At 41.3% G+C, this 25,821-nt stretch overlaps 2 protein-coding genes across 3 annotated transcripts in view; one reads left to right on the forward strand and one right to left on the reverse strand.

Annotated features, from left to right (window-relative positions):
* Positions 1-2,252: 2,252 nt before the first annotated feature.
* cUnh21orf58 (chromosome Un C21orf58 homolog) lies at positions 2,253-5,918 on the reverse strand (the record flags this gene model as incomplete). Its single annotated transcript, XM_083998560.1, has 8 exons — positions 2,253-2,453; positions 2,536-2,624; positions 2,709-2,826; positions 3,728-3,931; positions 4,098-4,171; positions 4,477-4,534; positions 4,697-4,753; positions 5,904-5,918. The coding sequence occupies 8 exons, from the start codon at positions 5,916-5,918 to the stop codon at positions 2,253-2,255; spliced, it is 816 nt and encodes a 271-aa protein (XP_083854686.1).
* A 1,269-nt stretch (positions 5,919-7,187) lies between these two features.
* Positions 7,188-25,821, forward strand: part of pcnt (pericentrin) — a 33,202-nt gene continuing 14,568 nt past the window's right edge. For both annotated transcript variants that reach the window (XM_083997831.1, XM_083997832.1), the window contains exons 1-32: positions 7,188-7,334; positions 10,894-11,070; positions 11,582-11,725; positions 12,519-12,668; positions 12,797-13,674; positions 13,830-14,147; positions 14,428-14,836; positions 15,017-15,406; positions 15,515-15,733; positions 15,974-16,069; positions 16,233-16,376; positions 16,644-16,773; positions 16,962-17,032; positions 17,208-17,505; positions 17,753-17,853; positions 18,109-18,220; positions 18,442-18,568; positions 18,789-18,908; positions 19,001-19,055; positions 19,347-19,451; positions 19,565-19,676; positions 19,776-19,816; positions 19,899-20,033; positions 20,199-20,245; positions 20,623-21,076; positions 21,595-21,792; positions 21,894-21,965; positions 22,059-22,163; positions 22,490-22,642; positions 23,312-23,458; positions 25,159-25,319; positions 25,536-25,708. In XM_083997831.1, coding sequence (XP_083853957.1) covers positions 7,287-7,334; positions 10,894-11,070; positions 11,582-11,725; positions 12,519-12,668; positions 12,797-13,674; positions 13,830-14,147; positions 14,428-14,836; positions 15,017-15,406; positions 15,515-15,733; positions 15,974-16,069; positions 16,233-16,376; positions 16,644-16,773; positions 16,962-17,032; positions 17,208-17,505; positions 17,753-17,853; positions 18,109-18,220; positions 18,442-18,568; positions 18,789-18,908; positions 19,001-19,055; positions 19,347-19,451; positions 19,565-19,676; positions 19,776-19,816; positions 19,899-20,033; positions 20,199-20,245; positions 20,623-21,076; positions 21,595-21,792; positions 21,894-21,965; positions 22,059-22,163; positions 22,490-22,642; positions 23,312-23,458; positions 25,159-25,319; positions 25,536-25,708 — 5,890 coding nt within the window. In that variant the 5' untranslated portion in view covers positions 7,188-7,286. The remainder of the gene's footprint in view (positions 7,335-10,893; positions 11,071-11,581; positions 11,726-12,518; positions 12,669-12,796; positions 13,675-13,829; positions 14,148-14,427; positions 14,837-15,016; positions 15,407-15,514; positions 15,734-15,973; positions 16,070-16,232; positions 16,377-16,643; positions 16,774-16,961; positions 17,033-17,207; positions 17,506-17,752; positions 17,854-18,108; positions 18,221-18,441; positions 18,569-18,788; positions 18,909-19,000; positions 19,056-19,346; positions 19,452-19,564; positions 19,677-19,775; positions 19,817-19,898; positions 20,034-20,198; positions 20,246-20,622; positions 21,077-21,594; positions 21,793-21,893; positions 21,966-22,058; positions 22,164-22,489; positions 22,643-23,311; positions 23,459-25,158; positions 25,320-25,535; positions 25,709-25,821) is intronic.

The following is a 25,821-nucleotide window of genomic DNA, read 5'->3' on the forward strand; positions in this document are numbered from 1 at the left end:
GAATTTTATAATATTGAATTTCCCCTTGGGAATTAATAAAGTATTTCTTATTTTATTTTATCTTATCTTTCACTTATTTCTCACACGGATGTGCTCCTCCTGCTGCTCCATCATATGCACCAACCACTACCTGAAGGAGGGTGGGACTGGTCTCTTTCCTTCTATATAGTGTTTTATTACTGGGTAATTTTAAGAATGAATGATATTGATAATGAGTTTAACTGTGTAAACTGTTAAAGTGGGAGGAGAGTTGTCACAAGGAGGTCCTGGAGCTGGAGCCATGAAGCTCCTCACCTCATGCATTGTGTTCTTCTGCTATCCCTGAGCGGGCAGAGTTCATGGGTGTATGATCTGGGTCTGATCATCTTTGGATAGATGATCATCTACAGTGACATTTCATCATTGATATGGGGGAAACAGCATGTGCAACATCTAAGGTGGGCATCCTACAAAGTCTAGGGGGCCTCTTACCATTGTAACAGTGAGGTTGAGGCCACACAATACAAGACTGTAGATAAAAAAATGTGTTCTTTGTTCTGTGCATTTTAATTCCCTCTTATGTAAGCACAACATGGATGTCAGTGCATGTGGGGAAACAGAACCAGTGTCTTTCAAACGTTATTCTTCAATATAGGGCACTTAGGTGCAGAGCACATCCTGTGTAGACATACAGTATAGCCCTCACCGCAGTGGCGGCTCAGATTTGAGTCTGACATACAGCCTTTTGCTACATCCCCATCTCTCTCTCCCCTGTTTTGCTGTCGTTCTTTTTATACCAGCTCCGTTAATATAATTTATTTATCAAGTTCAAACCTGAATTTTAAATTGCAGCTTCTGATCTAATATTGGTTTAGCCTTACCAAATTGTAGCTACTAGCTGCACTTCAAATTCTTAAAAACACGAGCATCAGGAGTATCAAGAAAAATGGATGAGAATTTTATTTTATTAATCAAAAAAAAAAAAGAACTTCAAAAACTCAACTCAATCAAAAAACTTTGAGAAGGGAAGAGCAAAAAGCTTGTTTTAGCATGATGCAGAACAGCACACAACTGGGCCTCTTATAGCAAGTCAGCTCCTACCCTCAATCCTCCCCATCTGAATGAGGCACCTCTTAAATAGTGCCAAGAGCTATGCTAAATTGGGCCAGTCAGGGCTGGTTGCTTTTATACATTGCTGTCTGAGAGTAAAGGGAGGAGAGAGGGGGACTGGTGACACCAATCAAGACCAGAAGTGCATCCATTTTTGATCGAGGTGGCGGTGGACTAGCGGGACATCTTGTGGCTGTTTTTGGAAAGGCAACACTGTCTCCTTTCTTTTGCCCTCTGTTCTGGCATAGGCAATGGCATATTCTCAAATATACCTGTCTCCTTCTCTTCCCCTTTTCACATAATCCTCTCACTTTATTCACTTTTCCTGGCAACACATGTTACTTCTCTCTGTTTTTCTGCAAATATGCATCCCTTCTCTCAGGATCAGCATCACACTAAGCTCTGTACTGACTTAATATTTCATGAAAAATTGCAATAGGGTATTGGGTTATCTATAAAAATATGATATATGATATATAAATATAATCCTCCTATATACTGGGAAAATGTAAAAATATAATGGTATCTATTCACATACCAAAAAACGCCATTTGTCAGTGGGGATAGCTCACAGTGAAGTGTTCAACAAGAGAATTTCTTGTAAATTAAATTTATGTTGAATGTTTATCTTTAGGACAAGCCCTTAGGGTTTTCTTTTGGTTTCTCCTGCACATTTGCTTTATCTACTGTATACTTTGTATGTTGTTCCACATTTCATGTGCTAATAAAATACAATACAATACAAGAATTGACATAAGTAAGGTTTGATGCAGTAGTGTATATTTACACTGGATTTATTCAAATGACACATTTTGAAAACCGTAAAGGATAATAGTAATGTTTACATGAAATGCACTCTGTTGGTGCATGTGCCATGTGTCCCTCTTAGGTTTTTTGTGGGCCACTTCAGGTTGGAATTATCTACACCATTTTCCAAAAAAACTAAAACAAAAACAAAAAACTCTTATCCATTTAAATTAAGAAACAGCAGAGGCCTTCAGAGAGAAACTTGAGTCCTGTAAAGACATATGAACAGACAAATGTTTTGTTAGTATAACCTACTGTATACTCCACATATACTTGAAGAATATTGTGTGCCGTTACAGATGCTTACGTATTGAGTGGTGGGAGTGTAATAGGTGCTGATGCATGGTGTAAGGAGGTTAGGTGTTGCCCAGCTGGTCCTGCTGGGACAGACGACACGCCTGATATCCATGTGGGGTAGCTGATGGGGGGCAGAAATGGTGCTGCATGGTTAGGACCGTAGTGATGATGATGATGGACAGCACTTCCCCGTGGATTGACATCTTGTCGTCCAAAAATAGGGTTTCCCTGGTAGCCTTCCTGGAAATACAGATTTGGGACTTTGTTGCAAGGCAGAGAAGGGTCAAAACATAATGCCTGTAGCCTACTCTATATTGTGTCGGAGAGTGTCTGTTTGTATACCTGTGAGAAGGGCATGGCTTTCAGCATCATATTGTGCATTATAATCTGGTGCATCTGGGCATTTTGCATCAGCATCAGCTCCACCATGTCTAACATACAAAAAGACATACATACAAGTATTTATATAGAGAGACTTAAATAGGATATATCTAGGCCTGTTTGCATTAACACACCCTCCTTGATGCTGCCTGAACGTGGTGCAGCAGCGTATGGGTGAGGTGGGGGAATCTGAGCAATCAGTGGCTGCTGTTGTGGCAGCTGCTGTATGATGGTTGCAGGTTGTTGGGGTAGCTGGAGAGAGAGAGAGACAGAGAGAGGAAGGTTGATGTTAAGTCAGTGGAGAATGAGCCGAATACCACCATCTATTGATCAAGATAAGAATTGCAACAACAGAAAAGTAATTCCATCAGTCGGTTGCCAGACCGTTGCTAAGTATGACACACCATTGCTAGGGACGCCACTCTGATCAGAGGAGCACACATGGGTCTATTATAATACATCCATGGCAGCACAGAGGAGAACTATGCGGGATATTTACCTTATGTTTCGTTTTTGTCTTCATTAAACAGCTTCGGACTAATTGTGATAGATAAATTACTACACAAACGAGCCCCGTAAACCATAATCTCTTGTTTATGACAGACCTGACTACACAAATACACACGTCCATTGATCCACCGTTTGACTATAAAAGACTTTGTTGAAAACCAATGCACACAACCGGAAGGAGTCTTAGCAAACTGGCTACTTTTGGTACAATGTAAACAGGAAGTCATTGTTGAACCCGTCAAAATTTCTTAAATTAGTAAATTCAGACTAAATATAACATTTTATGGAAAATAAATACTACTATTCTGCTCCCCTCTGAACACCCTGTGAATGTATTATTTTGAAAAAATTTAAGCATTCTCCATATTCAACCTTTAATTATTCTTGGTCTCATTGTGATTCTGTAATGGTATCAGCAACAAATGGCTTACACATGAAGAAGGCATTTTATTTATGTAGCACATTTCCTGTCGGAGGCAACTCAATGCACTTCACAGCCAAAATACACAACGAAAAGAGCAAAGCAAATAGCAAATAGCAAATACAAATAAATTGATGAACAAAAATAGAGGATAAAAAGGAGGGAGAAAGAGGAAAATAATTATTTTAACCATCCATGTGGATACAAAGTTGATTGTCTCACAGTCTGCTGAATGATGCGCGGAGGCTGAGGCCCAGCAGGGGGTGGAGGCGGCAGGATGGGCAGAACAGGCTCTGGGTGGTGGACGTGGGTGGGCACCATGGGTGGGAGCGGTGGTGGAGGGGCAGCAACAAAATGTGACTGGTGCCGTCTCTGTGACCCTCCCCAGGTGTGAGGTCTGTTGAGATCTTCTAACATATGCTGCTCCTACAGGGATTGACACAGTGACAAGTGAAAAGACAAAAATTGAAGACACTTGTTTCAATGCTCTCTGTTCTTGGAAATTTCATCCGTATTTCTCTAATTATTTATTTTGTTAATTTCTCTGAATGTAGATAAACAGTATGTGAATAAGAACACCAATTGTACTGACCCTCAGTCTTTGCAGCAGGTCCTGCTTTCTCCTCAGTGCACGGTGCAGTGCATCCATCTCACCGTTGTAGCTTCCTGGGCAAGGAAATTCATCTTCTCACAAACTAAACCTTGGATTTTTTTTTATTTTTATTTTTTTTACAGTCACCCGTTTATAACTTTTAAATTGCTCTAACTGTTTCTACTTTTTGAGTACATAAAATTATTTTTTGCCTTTCTCATCAGCTCCCAACACTCCTTCCCTCTTGCTGCTCAACATCATATCCATTTACTGCAGATTAAATTTATGATTAAATGACATATTTGGAAGTTATTCGTTTTACACTGGAGATAAACACTCAAAATGCTTTATTATCACAAAGAATTATTTGATGTCTTACTTGCAGACTGGGCAGACTCTGCTCTGTCATCCATGTTGTGCCTTTGGTTTTCCAGTCTCTAATGATATAAGAAAAGAATGATCCTTGAAGATTATGATGAGTTATTTTCTATGATTTTAAGCAGACAAATGAGGAGCAGATTAACTATTGTATTTGAAAATTCTAATTGAAAAAGTCAAAGTCAATGAGCAATAAATTGTAGACTAAATGTTTCACCCACTTTCTCCAGTATTTTCAGTTGGAGTCTTGTCATCTGATCAACCACAGAGCTGCCATCCTAAGAAAATGACAATAATCAGTTGAAATATTAGACACAGACTTACATGTGTATATGCGTATAATATCCAATTTACCTGAAATCTTGGCATTTGGAGTCACACAAACTGTGCTGTTCAGCTGTGTGTTTGAGTCAAGACCAAAGTTGCACAGTGGTTGCCAGGGGACACACCTGTTTACCACTTAACCATGACTGGTATGCCTGGATGGTTTCTGAGAGAGAAGAGGCAGGGACTCTTTCAAATTCAAATCGCCATTACATACTGGACACAAGTACCCTGCTTGGATATATTCTATAATTTCATACTGCAATATATATAAATATGTAGGCCTAGATATAGCCAATGCATAGCCTAGCCTATCTATTACAAGTAACCTACAACTAACAAAGAATTAGCTACTGTGGTTAGGGATTATATAAGGGTCATTCCAGAATTGGAGGACATTTAAGGACTGAAACACCTCAAAATTTTACTATTTATTTGATCATTTTCTGCTATATATTTAAGAAATACAGGTAATTAATCATCAAATAATTATGTTTGGCCAGCTCAGGACTCAAAGTGACACTTTTTATTAGATATTTTATATATTGTGTGTGCTGCTTGGTGCAACCCTGTTACCAATACTCAGGAACCTGTAAAGGTATTATATAAGTATTTATCTATAAATATTTGCCAAAATACATAATGAATATAATCATACACACTACCAAAATGACAATAGGATAAACCCTCATGAGCTGATACAGTCATTTAAGATAATTTTAAGATAAATTACACAGTAACAGGGTTGAAATTAGAGTAACAGGGTTGAACAAAGTAACAGGGTTGAATAGATTAATTGCTTTTGATTGTAGATTATGACATAAATCGCAACCCTGTTACTCTGGAGTAACAGGGTTGCAAGTAACAGGGTTGCAAATCAATGCTTATGTTAGCTGTTTAGCAGAAGAAAGATGCTAGCTATGGAATGTAATGTTACTGTAAGGTTGAGAACAAACTTAGTTATTTAAAGGAACAAAGAAAACTTTGAAAATATTTTTGCCTTATTCTGGTAATATGAGTAACAGGGTTGCATTGGTTAGAGTGACGCACTCAATCAGGGCAGACGAAATATGAAAAATATGAAAAATAGAAGAGAGGACTTACCTTGTGTCTACCCATGTTATTATCTAACAGTTTGATAATACAAATTATTTTGTGTCATGTGTCTCACACTTCTTTTTCTTCTTCTTCTCTGCTAAAAAGGTTTTGGTAACAGGGTTGCGTGGATGTTGTGGGACACAACTATAGTGCAAAATTACTTTTATTTAAAATATGTTTATGATTAAACTAAGTGTTTTTACACTTACAAAAGACATAAATCAACAAAATCATACAAAAAAATTAAAATTTTAAACTTATTTTAACCGCTTTATTTGACATGCATGTTGGCCATTAAGAGGGTGGGACAAGAGAAAAAGGCCATTTTAGGGGGTGCTTAAGAGTTATTTTGTATTTTAAATAATATTTTGGAACCAGTTTTTGTATAACTATATTTATATTTTGTCTCAGAGTAATTATAATTTTCACCACAAATGCAAGTTTTGGAATTTCATGCATGATTTATTGAAAATGAATGGGTGGGACATGAAATGTCCTCCAATTCTGGAATGACCCATAAATGTAGCGTTGAATTTACTAAATTGTGTAAATTATCCTATACAAAATTTGTTTTGGGCATTTTAGATTAGATTCTTACTCAGTTTTATCCAATAGGCCAGGGCCTACAACCAAGCCCCAAAATGCATTGTTCATGACACTGACCCCAGATATCTGCTACACCCTTTGGAACGAGTCCCAGGCCTACAACAGATGGCATAGTCCCAAGAGACATCTCAACATCACAGAGACATTCTGGGATCATAAAGGAGACAGCATTCATTGGTTCTCCAAGATATCTGGAACACCAACTTGCCCATGTAGAATGGGATAACCAAATAGCCTACCCATTTGAACTGTTTTTGTTTGTGTGTTTCTTTTACTTAGCAACTGCACTTGTAGGCTATCAAGTAAAGTGGGAGATTCACGGCATTATTATTTGAAATCATCCTCACTTTTGTAATGTCCTTGGTCTATTATTAGCCTATATGTCATAAAACCTCCACAGCAAGTGAAGTAGGCTATTACGGTAACTTTCACAGCAGAAGTGAATGGAAACTTGTGTTGTATTGGTCTTCGCTGATTGGCTACAACACCCGTCAATCCAACATGTTTGATTGGCGGTGACGCGGGGATACGTTAAACGGAGGCAACCGCCATTGGCTGAAGACGTTGACTGTGATGATTTGATTCGTCCGTTCATTCTAGGAAACTCGATAAGGGCGGAGTCGAAATGTCTTGGCGGCCATATTGAATATTATCTGTTGACAGTTGTCTCAAGAATAGCGCAAAGATTTTTAGATTTAGCGAACTTATGCTGGAAGTTGCGCTTTTTGAAAATGAAGTAGGACTCCTGTCCTAAACATTTGATGCTTTTACTCAAACCAAGACATGGATGAAGATGAACGTCAGAGGAAAGTAGAAGCAGGCAGAGCCAAGGTTTGTTGCTAATATTTAACGCACGCTAATACTAGTGCTAGCAGTTAGCTAACTCTTTTGTCATAGCTTTGTGAATGTCCACAGCTAACTACTCCAACCTCCACATTTTCTTAACGTTTGTTTTGTTTTACTCGTTGCCATGGATTCGAACTACCCGTTAAATTTTGATTACCTGCAACTTTACACGTTTGCCGCGCACATGTGGCGGTTTGGACATTAGCAGCGGTTGCATTGAGCTAACGATAACAATAACATATATATGGAGTTGGATAATCGGCTAATGAACTGAAGCACTTCGCAAACACACAATAGTCCAGCAGGGATAGAGCGATGCACTTTTGCAGAGTAGAGGGAGATCATATCTTATCTGTAAAATAAACACATTTGAAATAGTGTAGTGCACAGTGCAGGTGCAGCCAATGTTTTCGTCGCAGTGATTTTTTTGTTTGTTGGAAAACAACTCTTTTACATATGGATATGCACAAGACCCTCTGGCTGTGCGCAACACACTCTGATTTTGAGCAGCCATTGTAACTTTCGCCAACACCCAGTCACATTTTATAGTTATAAAATGTGCTACTGTGTCTCTGTCTTACAGATGTGAAAATGTTAACATTTCTTATTCAGATTCCTAAGTTAATAGTTGGATGTTGGCAATTGTAATTATAACTGATTTAGCTATCTGAGGCCAGGACATAATATAATAAAGTATCCCAAATCGATACTTGAGATGTATCAGTGTGCCGCTGCCAAAGTGGGGAAAGCAAACTGCTATTTTACCTCAGTGAGAGGCTATATTAGTAATGGGTCAATAATCAAGCATTGTTGCCCCATATGGGTAACCAGGACATGTTGTCTGAAAGCAAGGTTCAAAACTAGGTCACCCTCAAATGACTGGAGACCACTCAGCTTTGAACATGTTTACAATCTGATCTAGACGATGAGTACTGAATAGACCATGATACATTGTTGAGATGAATACTTGGGACTCATTTGTTGGACCACACCCACCTTTTGACCACAACTACACAGCTTTATAGTTTTTTGACAACAGCTTTTACAGTTGTGACCTTATCACTCCAAATCGCCTCTGTAATTATTCCTGCTTCTGTAGATGACTTCAGGATCACAGTTTGTCAAGATGACACGCAAACACTTTTTTGAAAACCGTACCAACCCTGCTGTAATGGCTGGTTGTTAAAGGTTAAACTTAAGTGCACGTTATTAAAAGAACAACCCAAACTGAACCACTGATATTCCTTACGACAGAAATCTTCCAACATGCCACGAAACCAGTCGGTAAGTAATGGAATTGGTGACAGGCTGAGATATTTGACTTTGTCATGGGATTATTGGTTTGTGGAAATGAGGGATTTCACCCTTCTTGTTTTTTTTTCTCTTAAGTGGGAAATCAGCTCTTTCCTCTGCTTTTCTGCACTATGATATGATTGCTGTCACTTTTTTGACATGAGCCACTCTCTGTTCTTTAATGAATGATGCACAGCTCAAAATCAAATCTGCATTATGTTCATAATTTGAATGTCTTAATATAAAGAGCTACGCACCTTGCACTGTCATGCTGGTTTACGTCCATCAGGTGGTGCAGTGAGCCCATGAGTTTTGGTAAGGTTAGATATGTTGCACTTGCATCTTGCATGAATGGTGTTGCCATGGTAATGCAGTGCTGTCACTTGCCTTTACTGTATTCGGTACATCAAGAAGCTCTGATTTCTCTGCCTCAATGGAAGCATAACGCATATGTATGAAACTTGTTATACAGAGACCGGCACAAATGATCTCCCAACACGGCCTCACCCTGTCTTATATTGACATTGTTTGGAAAACAATAGCAGTATTCAGTCTAGTGACATCTGATGTGGCCACAGTGAGATCCAGCTTGTTGGTTAGTCAGGCTTTCAGTGGTGCGGAAGCAGCCTTGGGCTAAACACAGTTCATCTGGCTGATGTGTCTTTTGAAGATGTGATGTGTTGTGTGTGTGTGTAGTGGCAGGCGGAGGTGGTGAATAGGGTGATGGAAGAACACAAAGGGTGGGGTTTTTGGTAAATAAGAAAGCAGATGAATAACGTGAAAGATTTAATTGTGGTGGAGTTGAGGGAATGAGTGTTTTAAAAAGAAAAGGAGTCCAATAAGAAAGATGATATAATGGTTGGATACATTGATGGCACAGTGCAAATTGGAAATAAAAACCTTCAATGTGGTTTTATGACCAGGCATGTAACATCAGAACAAATACTGGTGCACATGGACTCACAATATGTCCATGCACATGTATGTGACTCATCACACTCAGCAACAAGTAGCTCTCCCGAGGACATGTAATCTCAAATTGAATTGAGCATGCACACTCTGATGCTGCTCGCCACACACAGAGCTCTGTCTCCTCCTCTCTATGTGAGTGCATCTTCCAGTCTCCACCCTCTTTCCATAGCCTAGACACATGCTATCCACTCTCCAGAGTTTGTGGAGCCCTCTGCTCCGTGCGTTGGCCGTGGCAGTGGGTTTTAGGATGAGAGGCTCGGCCCCGATGTGCTGCTCCCCCACAGACAGTAGGATCTACAACTGGACAGTAGAGCAGCAGCTGGACCCGATGAGGGAGAACTGACAGGTCTGAGCACCAGCAAGAGAAAGCGAGTCGGTGACTGACTGTCAGTTATTGATGGAGGGCTTGATGAGGGTCTCTGTCACAATGTGAACCGCTGTAATCTGATTTAAGCTGCTTAAAGAAGAGGCAGACAGACACAGAGAGAGAGAGAGAGAGAGCGTTGAAAAGAGGAGGAGTGTGTTGCAGAGAGAAACGGCCTGAGGTGGATTTGTACCAAATCGGTCTCTCTGGATTTCAAGCTCAATATCCTGGCTTGATTGAGGATGATGTTTTTCTCTGAGAATGAACTTTTCAGTCTTACACTCTTGATATGTTTGCCCTTTGTCATGACTTCAGAGAAGACTCTGTGTTGCTACAAAATGCTCCCATCTACCTGTCTTCTTGGCTTTTGATTTAGATTTTTCTACAAGCAGAAACTGCGAAGTGACTGAGCTGGATTTTTTTTCTTTTTAAATCTTTAACCTTGCTCTGTTTCTGGTCTGCTGAGAGGCTGTCTAATACGTGTCTCTAAAATCTGCATTTCTCACGGGCTTGGAGCTGCTATCTGGAGATTTGAGCATATTTGGTCTCATCACCTCATTTTGAACTTGTCAGGTTATGGTGTACTCTATTTTGGGTGTGAGTTTGGGATTTCTTCTTGCTTCATTGGACACTGTCTTTTTTTTTTACTGCACAACTCTGACTCATCAAAATAAAGGCCTGTGATTTTTTTTAAAATTTATTTCTAAAGTGGGAACTGTCAGCAACTTGTTTGCATATTCATATTTTGCCCAGTGATGTTTTTAATTACCCTTATTTTCTTCAAATGAGGACACACGTCTGGACTGTGATTCTCTCTCACCTTTGACCCCTGAGCTTCACCATGCTCATAGTGTGGTGGTGCTCAGCGGTCCTGACCTATGTATCCATCTACCTCTCGCTGTCCTTCCTGCGCAGCTTGCTAGCTTCAGACAGAAACGGGCGAAAAGCATCGGTGCGGGGGCGCCGAAAAAGACGGCGAAGAGGAAGGGCCAGACTGACGCGCAGAATGACGGCGCGACGCAAGGCCGTCCCGTAGAACCAACACCTCCATCGGCCGGCGACACAGAGCTGAACAGCAAGAACAACCATGAGGTACGTCACTCACTGCTTAGACGGCGTCGGCCATACATCAGTAATGGTGTTTGTGGAGGAAACTGAAGAGATCTGATTCATGTGTGGACTCATAAGACTGTAGGTTTAATTTAAAGGGCCCAGATGGGTCATGCAGCTCACATTTGCTTAACTACAGGACTTTATTCAAGCATTCACGCCGCCTGACCTCCACAGTTTGTCTAATTTTGTTTGCTCACTCTATGCGTTAACAAGTGGTCCGTGCCCCCTGTTCGGTAAACATACATTAGAGAAATGGGTCACTAACCATCTCATTGCCTGGAGGGCATGTTGTCATAGCAACCTGGCCAGGATTAACTGTGGCACTGTTTACTGCCTTTTTAAAGGGAAAGTTCACCCACCATATCAGATGTATGATCATATCTGTGGCACTGACTACACTGAGTTTTTTTCTTTTTTCTTTTTGCATTAGTGTCAGCTACAATAGTTGAAATAATACTTGTTTAACATAGTTACCTGTTTAATTGTTTAGGAATCCCAAAAGCCAGAGAAATCAGAGGTTCAGCAGAACCAGCGACAGAAGGATCAGCCCACCATCCTGGAGCGAAGCCCGTCCGCTGTTGAAGAGTTGAGGGATGAGGAGCTACTTGCGCTAACTGGCAAAGAGCAGCTCAAGGTATATATATAATCAGTTATTTAACATGACACTGAAAAAAGGATTTCTCGCATTTTTAGGATATGTCGTTTTTTATGGAGCATGTTAAAGCATCCGACTAAATCACACACACACAGTTTAGTTGCTGTTATCATCTTAAGTGAGCGGATGTTTGACTAAATAGGACTAGCAAAGGGAAGGTGGGTTTGATGTAATGAAGCATATGCAGCATTTAGATCCACAGAAACGTAAAAACACACAGTGGAGACTGGTCCCTCACACTGATCTTGTAAATCAGTGCTTCTGTTTACATACCATGTTGTAGTGTATTTGGATATGCTTGGTCACACGGGTTGATTTATCTTAATGCTTTGTTTACCCGCCAAGACAATGGAAGTCTTGTATAGCCTCAGGTACAATGGTTTGTAAATTTCTGTTTCCGTTATCTTCAGGCCGTGGGGAATGTAACCGTCTCCTCTTCTGCATGGCTGCACTTATCAGAAAATGCAGCGTAGTTCATCTGTAACATGAATGTGTCGGTTGTCAAACCTATTTAAGGCTATTTCATGACCTGAGGATACCCTGTTTAACCCACACAGTCTAACAGTATTTCACATGGCAAAATATTTTTATATCAATGAGGAAGTCGGTCTTATAGCATTTGTATCTTCTGGGTCAGTGGGGCAACACAGGAAATAATTCGTTTTTAATTGTAGAACTGTTTGAAATGCATTGCATACTCAAAGTATGCTGCAGTTATGTATGTTATATTGTGTGCATGACTATAAAATTGACTCATACTTTGTATTTACAGCAGTTACAACAGGCTGTGGAGAAGCGAAATGAGATAATCGCCAAGCTCAGCTCCAGCCTGCAGGAGGCCCTGGCGAGCAGAGACCAGGTACAGCTGGAGGCACAGTCACTAACTGGACAGATTCAGGCACTGCAGAGACAGCTCCAGCAGGTCGGTGCCACTCAAAAGCCTAATCCGTAGAGGAGTATCAGCATTATTTGTGCCCTAAAAATACGCATTTCACAATTCACATGCACAATAACTGAAACTGGGTATTCTTCAAACTGTCTTTCACACAGACCAGTGTAGAGTTTCTGCGCATCAAAAGTCACTCAAGGGCTGAAGTCCTTAACACTCATCAGCAGCAACCTCAGCCTGACCACTGCTCCCAAGATGCAGACCTCAATCATAAAGAGGCACCATCAGAGGGGTCGGGTACTGGAGAACATGTTGAAGTCTTCGGCACCGACAGCGACACTGAGATGGACGGTCTTCTGCACAAACTGAAGGCCGAGCTGGAAGAGGAAAGGGAGAAAAACCAACGAATATGTGCAGAACTAGCGGAGGAGATGGAGAAACACCAACATGTGCTTTCTATACTGGAGAAGGAGAAGAAAAGCAATGAGGAGGAACGGAAAGAAAGGCAGGCACAACTGCAAGACCTCCAGATCCAGTGCCTTGAGATGCAGCAGTACAAAGAGGAGAAGGAAAAACTTAACAGAGAAGTGCTCGAGCTGCGGAAAAGGGTTCAAGAGGAAGAAGATGCCGGGAGGAGAGTTAGTGAGGAGGTGGCTACCTCAGCCCTCCGTCTCCAGAGCCTGGAGGAGGAAAGACGGACACAGGAGGAGGAGATGCAGAGGCTCAGAGAGGAGCATAAGGAGGAGGTGGAGAGAGTCCGGCGGGTGTTGGAAGAAAGAGAGGAAGAAGTTATGGGACTCAAAGCATCTAAGAATTGGCAGAATATGGCAAAAGCTGGTTTAAGTTACGATGACAGTTTTTGCATAGATGAAGCCAACCTGGAGAGTGGACCCGATCAGGACAGTATGAATGTATCAATACCTGGGGACATTATGATGGAGAGATACTTGTCCTCGGCTCCACGTGCACACTCCCAGTCTTCATTAGTCAATGAAAGCTTTGAACACTGCGGTCAGCTGGACATCTCTGCCGACCACAGGTTAGACTACTTCACATTGTAATTGGGTCTATATGTGTGTTGCAGAATCTATTTCCATCTTGGGTATTTTCTTCTATTACAGCAGGTTTCATCACTTGTGAGTGTTTTCTCACCTCGTTAAATCCCCTCCAATTTATCTGTGTCTCTCTTCATAGTTTCGAGCTGAACAGCGAAGTGCTGGGAGATGAACCTCTGCTGTCGATTTCACACCGCCACCTCGACGAATACGACAACCTCCACGATGTCTCCAACCCTCAGTCTCCGTCCCAGTGGCTTCAGAACTCCGCCTCTGGAGACCTGGAGATGAGTAAACTGTCCGAGCAGCAGTTTGAGGAGACGGACCTAGAGAAGGAGCTGCTGAACCAGCAGTGTGGGGAGCTCCGTGAGGAACTGGCTCTCAAGGACAGAGACCTGAATGTATTGAAGGAGGAAGTCATTAGGAGTGCAGAAGAGGTAGAGGAGGCCAGGAGCAGGTAAGGAATTGATTGTGTGTCCGGATCAGTGTTTGTATTATTCTGTTACACATGTCTCTGCTTTGCTTTCTTATGCCTGTGGCAACTCCAATTTTTCATCATAATATTTTTCCTCTCAAACAATGTGAGTTTTTTAATAAAAGCACAGTGCACATGTTTAAATCTTAACTGCTGCTTATGCTCTTCAGTCACTTATAACCTACAAATTGTAATACATTAAATACACATGTCCCAATACATATTTAGTTAAATGCAATATCTTATATGTTTGTGTACTCAGGTGGGCTCAGGTAACAGAGGAACTCAGACAAGCTCTCTGGGAACTTGAAGAGGAAAAAGAGAAGAGGAGATATCTTGAGGACGAGTTGAACCTAAAAGCCTTTGACCCAGATGACCTGAAGAACAAGCACAGTGCCTTAATGGAAGAAATAGGGGAAGAAAATGTAGTAACGGGGATGGGAGAGGACGCTGCTGAAACTCTCCTGCTCGCCGCTGATAACTTTCCATCAGAGGAAGAAGATAAACTGGCAGGGGAGCTTGAGAATGAGCAGGAGAAGGAGGCTGCACTCCCGTCTCATCAAAAACAGCAGGAGCCGCTCGTATCGTCTCTGCAGGAGATGAAGCAGAGTGCAGACTCTGTGAGACGGAGCCCAGAGCTCAGCGATGACAACCAGATGCAAACACTTCAGGTATACCAACATAAGTGTGCTTTTGCTAATGGTTAAAGAAGAATGTAAACATGTGCGTCACAGCGTGCATTTTTTTTTTTTAACCCGGCTTGATTTGGATGGATAGAAATAGTATTATACAGCAGATGTAGTATTCAAAAAAAAAATGCATTGTACAAAAATTTCCCCTCTCTTTCACAGGCCCGTTGTGACCATCTCATGTCAGAGCTGGAGGAGACAAAAACGAAGCTTAAGGCTGCCTTATTAAGTCAAAGTAATACGGAGCTGGATGAAACATTGAAGGAGCTTGAAGCAGCATGTACACAGGTTCTCAATGTCCAGACAGAGATGGAGAGGCTGCAGAGAGAGCTGGACAGTGCTGAGAAAGAAAAGACTGAACTGGGATCTCAGATGTCCTGTCTGAGGCAAAACCTGACAAACCTGGAGGAGGCCCAGGTCCAGGCAGCACGTGAGAGGGAGGAGCACAGGAGGAAAGAGGAAGAGATGGATGAGCGGATTAAAAAAATGGAACAGGTCTTGGAGGAGGAACTTGAACAGTTTGAGAACCTGCTTAAAGCCAAGGACGTTGAGGTCAGGACGATGTGCAGCTGATTTACTGTTGCTCAGATCCACACAAGCAAATCAGTTTGACCTACTATTGCCCAAAGATTAACATGATGTACAAATGTGTTGTTGCAGTTGACTGAAGTGAAGGAGAAATGGGAGGAGGAGAGCCAGGAGAAGGATAAGGAGCTCCTCCATGTGCGACATCTCATGGAGGAGCAGCGGAGGGAGGCGGAGGAGGAGGTTAAGGCTCTCCTGGAGAAGCAGGCCCTGGCTGTGGAAGAGGTTGGAGAGAGGCTGAAGACATCTCACCAGAAGGAGCTGAAAGACCTGATGGCAAAATATCAAAAAGAGGTGGGATTTTACAAAATACAGGAGCTTTACACCCTCAGTTTTACAGAGATGTGGTTAATCTCTAAGAAGTTAAATATAAATATTTGTATTATTTAAAACTCTAAGGAGTCCACAGATTGCCTCACATTTATTATATGAACTATATATATTATACATATCCCATTGCATATATACTGTGTTTTTCAACATCTGTCATTGAAATAAAGTTTCCTCATTTAATCGATCTGTTTCTCTACGTAGATTTCAGACTTGAAAACCCATCTGGAGACAGAGCTGCTGAACCAGCATGCTACTGTGGAGGAGGCACAAAAGAAGCAGATCAGCTTGATCAAACAGGTATCAGAAATGGGAGACTTTACTGTCGTCTGTCTTCACAAAGAGTGTGAAGTGCTATGCTAGGAGTATATAGACTTAATTTTGAGTTATCTTTTTGCATGCGTGTGCCATTTTTAGATATTTTTCAGCTTCATAAATCTCATTCTTTTCCTTTACCTGCCAGGTGACTGAACGCGAGCACCAGCGTGTGGTGTCGGAGCTGACTGTCAAACACAGTGAGGAGCTTAGCCGACTGAAGACAGAGCTGTCTCTAGAGCTGAGAGAGAGCATGGAGGCTGCCCACCAGGCTGAACTGCAGCAGTCACAGGTATACTATATATAAACAGCACACACTAGCAAAGTGTAGCATTTTAAACCACAGCATGCAGTGCTATAATACTTCTAGCTGTCCCATTTCATAGTCTGATATTTTCTGGTATTTGGGCTGGATTTTGAATTTTAATCTTATTCTAGTTTGCTCCGGTTATAAAAACTTAATTTTTAAAAAATAATAGCAACCCTTGTTTCCCACCAGCATGCAGCCACTTTTAGACTCACTAACACAAACCATACCTTGTGCTTTGATTTCCTTAAGGCCCAGAAGACCCTCGAGCTCAAAGCCTTACGTCTGAGCCTGACCAACATCCACATGTCCCAGCCGGAGAGCTCCCAGGTGAACCAAGAGCAGCTGGAGAGACTGCATGAACTGCACCAACGAGACATGGGTGAGTCCAGACCAGAGTGCTTTTCTTGTTCATGTTTGCCTTGGGTGCACTCAACGTGTGCACCATTATGGACGTGGATGAGTCACCCTTATTCTTTAGAAGTTAGCTCTGTGAAAAGGAGAGCACATTAACAGATGCAACCTTCAAATTCTTTGACACAAGTGAACTCTGTTTGTGTGTGTGTTCAGATGAGTTGAAGCAGCAGTGGGAGACTCAGGAGAGAGCCGCCATGCAGGAGAAACACGCCAGAGAGATACAGGTACATCTTTGTGGAAAATTGTCATACATACTGTATATAACATTTAATAACTTTAGTTCTGTATTTTTAATTGACTAATTTTAAGAACAATGTTATAATTGATATTTCATATTTTAGTTCTATTGTACTAGAAGTCTGAGATGATCATGCTCTCTTTTGCCCCTGTTTTTTCCAGGCTTTAAGGTCACAGTGGGAGAAAGAGGCTGAGAGCGCCCAGTCAAATCTCCGCACATCTCTCTCGGAGACCCAGAACAGCCTCGCTGCCACCCAGGCAGAGCTTGCCAGCACACAGGCCTCCCTCTCCCAGATCAACACGGCTCTATCTGAAGCCCAGGTAGCTCTGTCACAGACCCGGTCAGAGCTGCGGGAGTCACAGGCGAGGCTGGAGAAAGTCCAGACCTCCGGTAAGGACGACAACCAAAACCTTGAGGCGGAGCTGAAACAAGCCTGGGCTGACAGAGATGCTGCTGCTTGTGAGTTGCAATGTTACTTAAAATGAAAAATGCTGTTTGTTTTATTTCAATTTTATATTATGCATCAAATTTTATACTGGCATTTATTTGATGCTGATGGGCATGGCTAATTTTTTCAGATTCCCCAATTTCTGTCATTAAAGAATTTGCATGGTTATAGTCATTTAACTTTTGCATTGTATTTAATTAATGCTCTTATTTATAGAAGTTGTCATCATGTGCTCCTGATGTTGTGAATGCTGATTAGGTTCCCTGGAGGAGTTGGTGTCTAGTCATAAGGCAGTGCTGCAGGAGAAAGAGCAGCGAGTACTACACCTAGAGGAGAAGGAGCAGCAACTGCAGCAAGAGGTGAATTCACTGGAAACATTTAGTCAAGATGTCTTTTTTATTTTTCATTTCAGTTTACAAATCATTGTGTTAAAGGATTTTCAAAAGTTGTCATCATTTAAAAAAAAAAAAAAAAAATTCTGTCTATATATTTATAGATGTTGAATTATTTTAGCCAGTATGGGAAAACAATGGAAAACACACGTCTTCAAATCTTAACCTAATACAATATGTTTTTTTCATAATGTTTAAAATGCAGTTTCTTCTGTCACATAGGTTTTGCGTCTACAAGAGGAGAAGACTTCGCTGAAAGAGAGCTCTAAGCAGGAAGTAGGTCAGCTATGGGCCCAACTGGAGAGCATGAGGGCTAGTCGCCAAGAGTTGGGAGGTGAGATTGACAAAAACCTGAAATCTACTTAACATTACTTTATTTTCCCGCTGCTGTAGCTTCTCCATTACACAGTAAAGATATTCAACACTTCACAAGTACAAGGTGTAGAAAAAGGCTGTTATCTTTGATGTGTAGAAGAAAGTTTGACAACATCTTCCCAAACATTAGTTGCATTTGTGTATGGCCATCTCCTTTATTCCTTTTGTTCTGTCACACAGAGCTAAAGGAGCAGCTGCTTGCTCGCTCATCTCGTGTTGACGACATCGAACGCCTTAAGACAGAGTTTAATGAACAAAAACGAGGAATCAAAGAGCAGAATGAGGCTGAGCTGGAAAGCCTGAGGAGGTATGTGAACACATGCCGTCTTTGTGCATTTATTCTGACTGAAGTCTTTTGCCTACAATGTCAAATGGTTGCAATAGAAACAGATTGAAACTCTTCATCACAGATGTGTTTTGCTCAGCATGTCGTGTATACGTTTATAGGATTGACAGTCCATTCATTTTCCTTTTACTGAACCCAGTCAAGATTACTTATGCTTTACCTTGATTTGATTGTCCTTCAGGTACTTTGAGCAGCGGTTGCGGGTGACAGAGGAGAGCCACAGAGAGGAAATAGCTCTGCTCCAGCTAAGACTGGTAGAAGGTGCTTTAGAGGAATCTGTGCTTAAAACCACAAATGACAGGTATGCAAGGAAGTCTCCAAGTCTAAATAATATTACTGAAATCTTATATTAAGTTCTGTGAATAACAACAGGGCCTCTGGTTTCTCTATCAGTTCCATTTTTCAAGATGAAGCTGAAGAAAATGCCAGCTTCAAATTTGAACACAAGGTAAAGATGCACATATACATGAACAGATTAAATAGTATGGTTTTTTTTTTTTAGCTACATTAAGAAAGATGCTTTATAACATTCAGCTTCTCTAACTTATACTATGAAAGTTCATTATGTCCGTATGGAATAGATGAGTTGCTTTTTTCTTCTTTTTAAAAAAAAAAAAGCAACTTATTCTCTAATTTATGTTTCACAAAAGAGCTGAGAAAAGCTCTACACTTTTCAGCCACATTGCTTTTGTGATCGGTATTCTTTTGTATCAAAGGTATTGTTTTATGTCTCCTCCAGGAGTTGCTTGACAGTTTCCGCCTTCAGCTGGAGGATGAACACTCGGAAGAACTTGCCAACCTCCGATCCTCCTTAAGTCTTTCGTTTAAGGAGGAAGTGCGGCAGGTCAGACACAGACTCAGTCATTCAGCCTTTAATGTCTCAGTTTCAGTGAAAATGATACTGTGGGAGATTGTTGGACTCTCTGATTTACTAGTTTTTATGACATCGTTTGTTAGGTGCGCTCAGACCTCACCGACCATTACTATGAAGAGCTGCAGGAAATGAAGACACGTCATGCCTTGGAACTAGAGCAACTTAAAGCCAAACTTTCTGAAAGCCATTTACAAGGTACATTACACTTACACATACTTATATGAGCTCAAAACACTTGTTGTGAAATTATGCTAAAGCTTTTTTCTTTCTCTTTTTTTTTTTTCTTTGTCATAGATCTTAACCGAGTCCATTTGGAGGCCGCGAGGCAGGTCGAGGTAAGAAAAGATAATCAGACAATTGAAACGACAAACTACACACTGAGTTTATGGATGACATGATAATGGAGATTTTAATTAGGTGGAGGTCGAACAGAGGCTGTGGTGTCACGCCGAGGAGCTGCAGACAAGGATGACCATCATCCACACCCTGGAGAACAGACTGGCTGCCATGAGGGAACAGCATGGTGAAGAAATGAAGAGGATGACACAGAAGGTACCTTAACTGCTTACTAGAACGATATATCACACTGTTAAAAAAAAAAAAAAAAAAGAGTGAGAGAATTGGAATATACAGTTGTATTAAAAACACAGATTTAGTTCAGACTAAATGCAAATCTCAAACCATGCTGCTTATTGTGTTCTCTCCAAACACAAACAGGAATTTGCTGGGGAGAGTGAAGAGCAGCTACATGAAGCTCAACAGAGGTGAGATGTGTCTGAGGTTAAAACCTTAAGCTGGAGGGGTTTATCAGTTTAGATCGTACACCCCTGAGTCATGTCTCTAATTCTATATCAAGAAAGTTTCTTTGGGGTTTGTAGACGGTTGTCGTATAGCATGAGTGGATTTTATCCTCAAAAAATCCTAAGGAATTGAAAATAGTTACTGAATATTTGTTTTATTCATTTAATGCAAACAATGGTTTAGCTAAACCAAAGTAACTGATCAAAGTTTTTATAGATTAAAGAAACGTATTATGGACTTAACGATAAATAATGATATGCTATTCCTGAAGAGGGGAAAAAATAAATTAGGCTTTAGTGCTGCTATCAATAATCTTGGATTCTGTTTTATCTGTGTCCAGGTTCCAAGAGGAAAAAGCACAGTTGGAGCAGCATTTGGTCCAGAAATGTGAAATCTCTCTGGCAGAACTAAAGACAAAACATCAAACTGTGTTGGATCGTGAGAGAGCAACGCTACTTGACAAACACACCCAGGAAATGGACACACTCAATGCCAAATACAAAGCACAGCTAGAGTCACTCAGTGCCAGTCACAGAGATCAGCTTGCAGCCACCGCCGCTGATCTCAAATCCAAACACAGCGCCGAGATTGTTGCCTTGGAGGCAGCCCTTAACGCCAAACAAAAGGCAGACCTCGAAAGTCTGGAGTCCGTGTTTCAGGAGACCAACCAGGCTCAGCTGGAGGCTCTTGAAGCTGAGTTGACTCGCAAACACCAGGAAGAGAGGGATGAATTGGAGAAGAGGATGCTGGGTAATATGGACACTTTGGAGACCACATACCTGAAGGAAGTGCAAGTAAGAAGACAGAAAAGTGAAATAAAATGTCACGGCTTACCTGGGCAATGTTTTAAAAGCCTTACACATGTTATATTCAAGTGTTTAGTGTTTAGAGTTAAGTGTCTCAAGTAAATTACCTTAAAGATTAAAAGAAAAAAATGATCAGTAATTGGCAAATTTTTAAAAATACTTCCTCCCATCAGCTGTGGGCAGTTGTGGTTGTCAAACTAAAGCGAGATCATCAGAACAGTGGTTTGTGCTGTAGGAGACTCAGCACATCAAACACTGCTCGCTACAGTAGCAAGGAGGCTCATGGGTTGTGCTTTGCTGATTTAATTAATTGTATCATTAGGAGTTATTATTGTGCTCTGGGAAATTATGCAGAAAATTTGATTACTCTGATGAATAATAGTATAGTCCCTAATGGGGTTACATCATTCTTTAATAATTGTGTGATTGTCATTTTTATGGTATGAAATTTTCACATTTTGAAAAGTGTTACAGTGCATACAAGGCTTCTGTCTTCTCCATCTCAGACACTGCGGGATGAAATGGTGCAGCTCGAAGAGAGGTACCTTCAAGATGTGACTCGGCAGAAGTCGGAACGTAAGCAGCTAATGGAGCGCCATGCTGCAGAACAGCTGTCCATCAGAGAGGACCTGAGGAAAGAACTGGCTCAGGTTCACGTGGAGAAGTTCAGTGCCATGGCAGCAGAGCTCAGCCATGTTCACAAGGTGGGAAATAAAAATAGGCGGTAGACCTCTTGCCAATTTCATTCAGTAAAAGAAATTCAAGTAATTGACAGCCTTTTTTCATGATTATTTTTCTCTTACAGATGGAGCTGGCTGCTCAAAAGGAGGCCTTAGATACTGAACACTGCAAGGCCCTGGAGACTCTTAAGAAACAGGTACTTACTCACTCATCCCTAGATAATTTTGGTTTCCTAATCTCTTAATTGCAGAGTAAAAAAGGGAGTGTACTCTTTCCTGCTCCATCTCAGGTTTTGGAGCTTGAACAACAACATGGCACATCACTGCAGGAGGTCTCTTCTACTTACTGTGCTGAGAAAGAGCAGCTCATCGGACAACACCAACTCCAGCTACAGGTGTGCAATGCATGATGGAGCATCACATTGTGTGTCTGAGTGAGAGAGAGTGAATCTATGGTTTCTCTAGGGTAAATGAAGACCCCATGCTCGGCCTCGCTAGTTGCTTTAAGTGGTTGTTCTTGACTCCGTTGCTCTCACAACCCATTAGAGGAGGGATTACACAGAGTCATTGTTCATCCTTTATAATGGTGTATTTGTCTGTGGAGGCACTAGTATTTATTTATTTATTTGGATTTTTTCTGAGAAGCTTTGAATGTAAGCATTTGATTTGACCCAACTGCCCGCGTAGCCTGGTATTAAACTCGTGACGTGTCCCACCGTAGGAACTGAGGGGAATCTCTGCACGGGAATTGGAGGCATGTCGCAGGGAGCTGGAAGAGGAGTCGTCAAGGCAACGTCAGCACTTCCTAGAGGAGGTGGAGCTCCTCAAAGTCCAATCAGAGGAGAAACTGCAGGATAGGATTCATCAACTGAAGGTGAAGAAGGAGATGCTTGGGAGGAGAAGATGACAGTGTTCGTTTTCATTTAGTTTTTTAAAATTCACATTTTTGCACATAAGTTATTATATGTTGGGAAATTTTATGAAGGTCTTTCTAATTTATTTTTCGGGGGGGTTGTGTAATTATTCAACTGAGTGCTTGTTTGAAATTATCATTATGTAATATCTCTGGATTATTGAGAAGTGAAGTGTGTTGTGGCACTGCCCCCTCTAAGCCCCTACTGCACCAGTTCACTCCGAGGGATAGGTCTCTCTCTTGGACGCTGTCCCACTGGAGCTTTATTTAAACCCAGTTTCCACATAATCCCCCCATCATATATGTACAAGTGTTCTTGTCAGTCTGTTTCTCTGCTCTCTGAATCTCTGTGCTGCTGGTTGTTGTATGTGTTTGTGTTGCTGCCATCTGAACAGTGGCTAAATGGGATGGATCTAAGCTTTTTATCCTCTGATGCAGAAGGTTTTAAGGCAGAAGGTACTTTTTTCCCCCCCAGATATTTAGTATTTGACCATCTGAAATGTGAAGCCAGTTGTCTGTTATAAGCCAGCGTGACACGGCCAGTGATTTTTACAGCTGGAAAACAAATCAACCTACTGTATACTGCATCTTTTAATTTATGAACCCACAACTGCTTTTTTTTTTTTAAAGACGGAGTTTGAAGACCAGAAGGAGGCGGAGCTCGAGAACCTGAGGCGGAGCTTCACGTCTGAACAAGAGAAGAAGGAGAAGAGCTACACATGCAAAATGAGCCAACTCACTGCCCAGCTCCAGCAGCTTGATGCTGTGGTGGCCCAGGTACTGGATACACACTCACATACATACATACCGGCAGATTCACTGCCCAATCATTTTTTAAATTTTTATTGGGGCAAGACTAGACAGGCCCAGGAATTGAAATGTTAGAGGTTCAAAGGAGAGAGTCTTAAGGAGGTGAATGAGAATACAACAAAATGGAAAATGAATATTGGTAGACAATGGGAGATGAGACCTCCGTAGGGTCTTTCCACTTCATCAGATTACATTTGGCTGAAGGGATCATATCAATTAATCTACTAATCTGGTGTGTGCATGTGTTAATGTGATGTGTGTTCATGCTCTTGTGGTTGAATCAGGCAGAGCTGAGAAACAATTAGTTGATTAATAAACCAATGGGAGAATATTTCATTTTCTTGTAAAACTGCCAAACAATTCCCAATTCTAGCATCTTGATGTAGATTTGTTGCACTTCTTCATCTCATACAGTTTGATAGTTGACTGACCAACAGTTGAAAATCCAAAGATATTCAAACAAAACATATGAAGACTTGTTAGGGATTTTCAGCTTTTTTTTCTCTGTTATCTCATAGACTGGAGACGGTCCAATAAAAGATGATATAAGAAATTGTTTGTTGCATTTGAGGCAATGCGGTGAAATACAGACTAATCTGTAAAATCACCTTTTTAGTTATGCACATTTTTCTGCTTCTGTATCTCTGACTTGATGGAAGTCTTTGGAGCAAAGCCCCACTGGGTTGTTTTGTTGTGGAGATGTCAAGCTTTTTTAACAAATTTGCATTTCATTTGTTGTTGTGGAGATTTGGAGCATGCTGGGACTTGATTCTAGTCATCCATTTACTTGGATCAGTGTAGTTGGCACAAATAAATGAGAAATTCCTCTCATGCCCTTTTCTTGCTTTTACCAGTTCTTTAAAATTATTGAATATTAATTTTTAACAATCTGCATTAATGTGATGTATGTAAACAATTGTTTCCATGGCACCTGCTTGGCTTGGCTTTTCATAGTGAGATATTAACACACGCACCCCATGAGGTTAGCAAAGAGAAGCTTGGAGGGAGGGTTGGGGAGGGTACTGTTGTCAGGGCAACAGCAATGTTTTGTTGAGGCAGGTGGCTGCGTGAGACGTTTGTGATGGGAGGGAAAAAGGGAGGGAAGATATGGGGAAGGGAGAGACTGGACCGCCTGAGGAAGGAAAGGTAAGAGACATCAGCATTCATATGGAAGAAATGTCTACAAAGAGAAAGTGCAGCAGTGCGTCTGGAAGTTGACTTTTCCTCACTTCTCTACCACCTTGGAGCGTAGGCATAGTGACGTGCCACGGTTACCTGCTGGTTATACAGTAGGTAGAGTGTGTGTGTGTGTGTGGGTTAGGCCGAGTGCTTTGTCTCACTGTAGCTGTTATTACTTCAGATTCATCTCTGATTACTAACATCTGGTTTTGAGTTGCTATTGTGTGCAATCATACCGTCTGCATTTGTCATGTTGGCTCTGCTGGGAAGCTGCTGACCAGGTGGTCTTGTTATTTCTGTTGTTACTAAGACTCTTGAGGTTTTCATTTGATTCATTTGGGTTTAAACCTCTTGCTATGTGTTGACTTCAGCTTGTGAATTTTCTGTCCTTACACTCATGGGTATGGTTTTGGACAAGTCATAGCACAGGTGGGAGAGGGGCAGTTCGGGGCTTATTGTTGACGAGCTTTGTGTCCATTTTTTCCCAGCTACGAGCAGAGGTCGGTTGCCTGCAGGGAGAGTTGGAAGGAAAGCATGCAGAGATGGAGACCCTGGACACGCTCCTCCAACGAAGGGAACGAGAAAGTCAAGAGGGAGGCAACCTCCTCAAGATGCTCACTGAGGACTTGCAGATTGCCAAAGAGGAAAGGTACATGGTGTTCTTTTAACCTATTAACCTGTAGTTTATTTTAGTCTCACTTCTAATGCATTTTACTGCAGATAAGCTAAGTTAAACTTCCTGAAAAACAAAAAGGTGTTAGAGTGTTTTATTGTTTGTCACTGTGTCTTTTCCTTTACTTGTTTGGATAATGGACCAACAGATGACTTATGTGTATGTGAGTCTGATTTGTTACTTCTGTTCTAGACATAAACTGCACAAGGCCAATGAAAAGCTGGGTAAGGTGCTGATTGAGATGCTTCGCAGCACTGTTGCAACAGAGGAGCTTATTGGACAAAAGATCAGTGCCAGAATCAAAACATCTCAGCAGGCGACTCATCAGAGAAGCTCAGCAGGGATGAAAGACGCACAAGAGTCAGGTCTGTTCACATCTGATTCACTACGAGGTTACAATTCATGCTACTTTGATCTCACTGGGGGTGTTTTTGTTATCAGTGGTAGAGTTATGGCTTATTTATGTAAATGCAACAAC

The sequence above is a fragment of the Trachurus trachurus genome (genome assembly GCF_905171665.1).
Source record: "Trachurus trachurus genome assembly, chromosome: 22".
Lineage (NCBI taxonomy): Eukaryota > Metazoa > Chordata > Actinopteri > Carangiformes > Carangidae > Trachurus > Trachurus trachurus.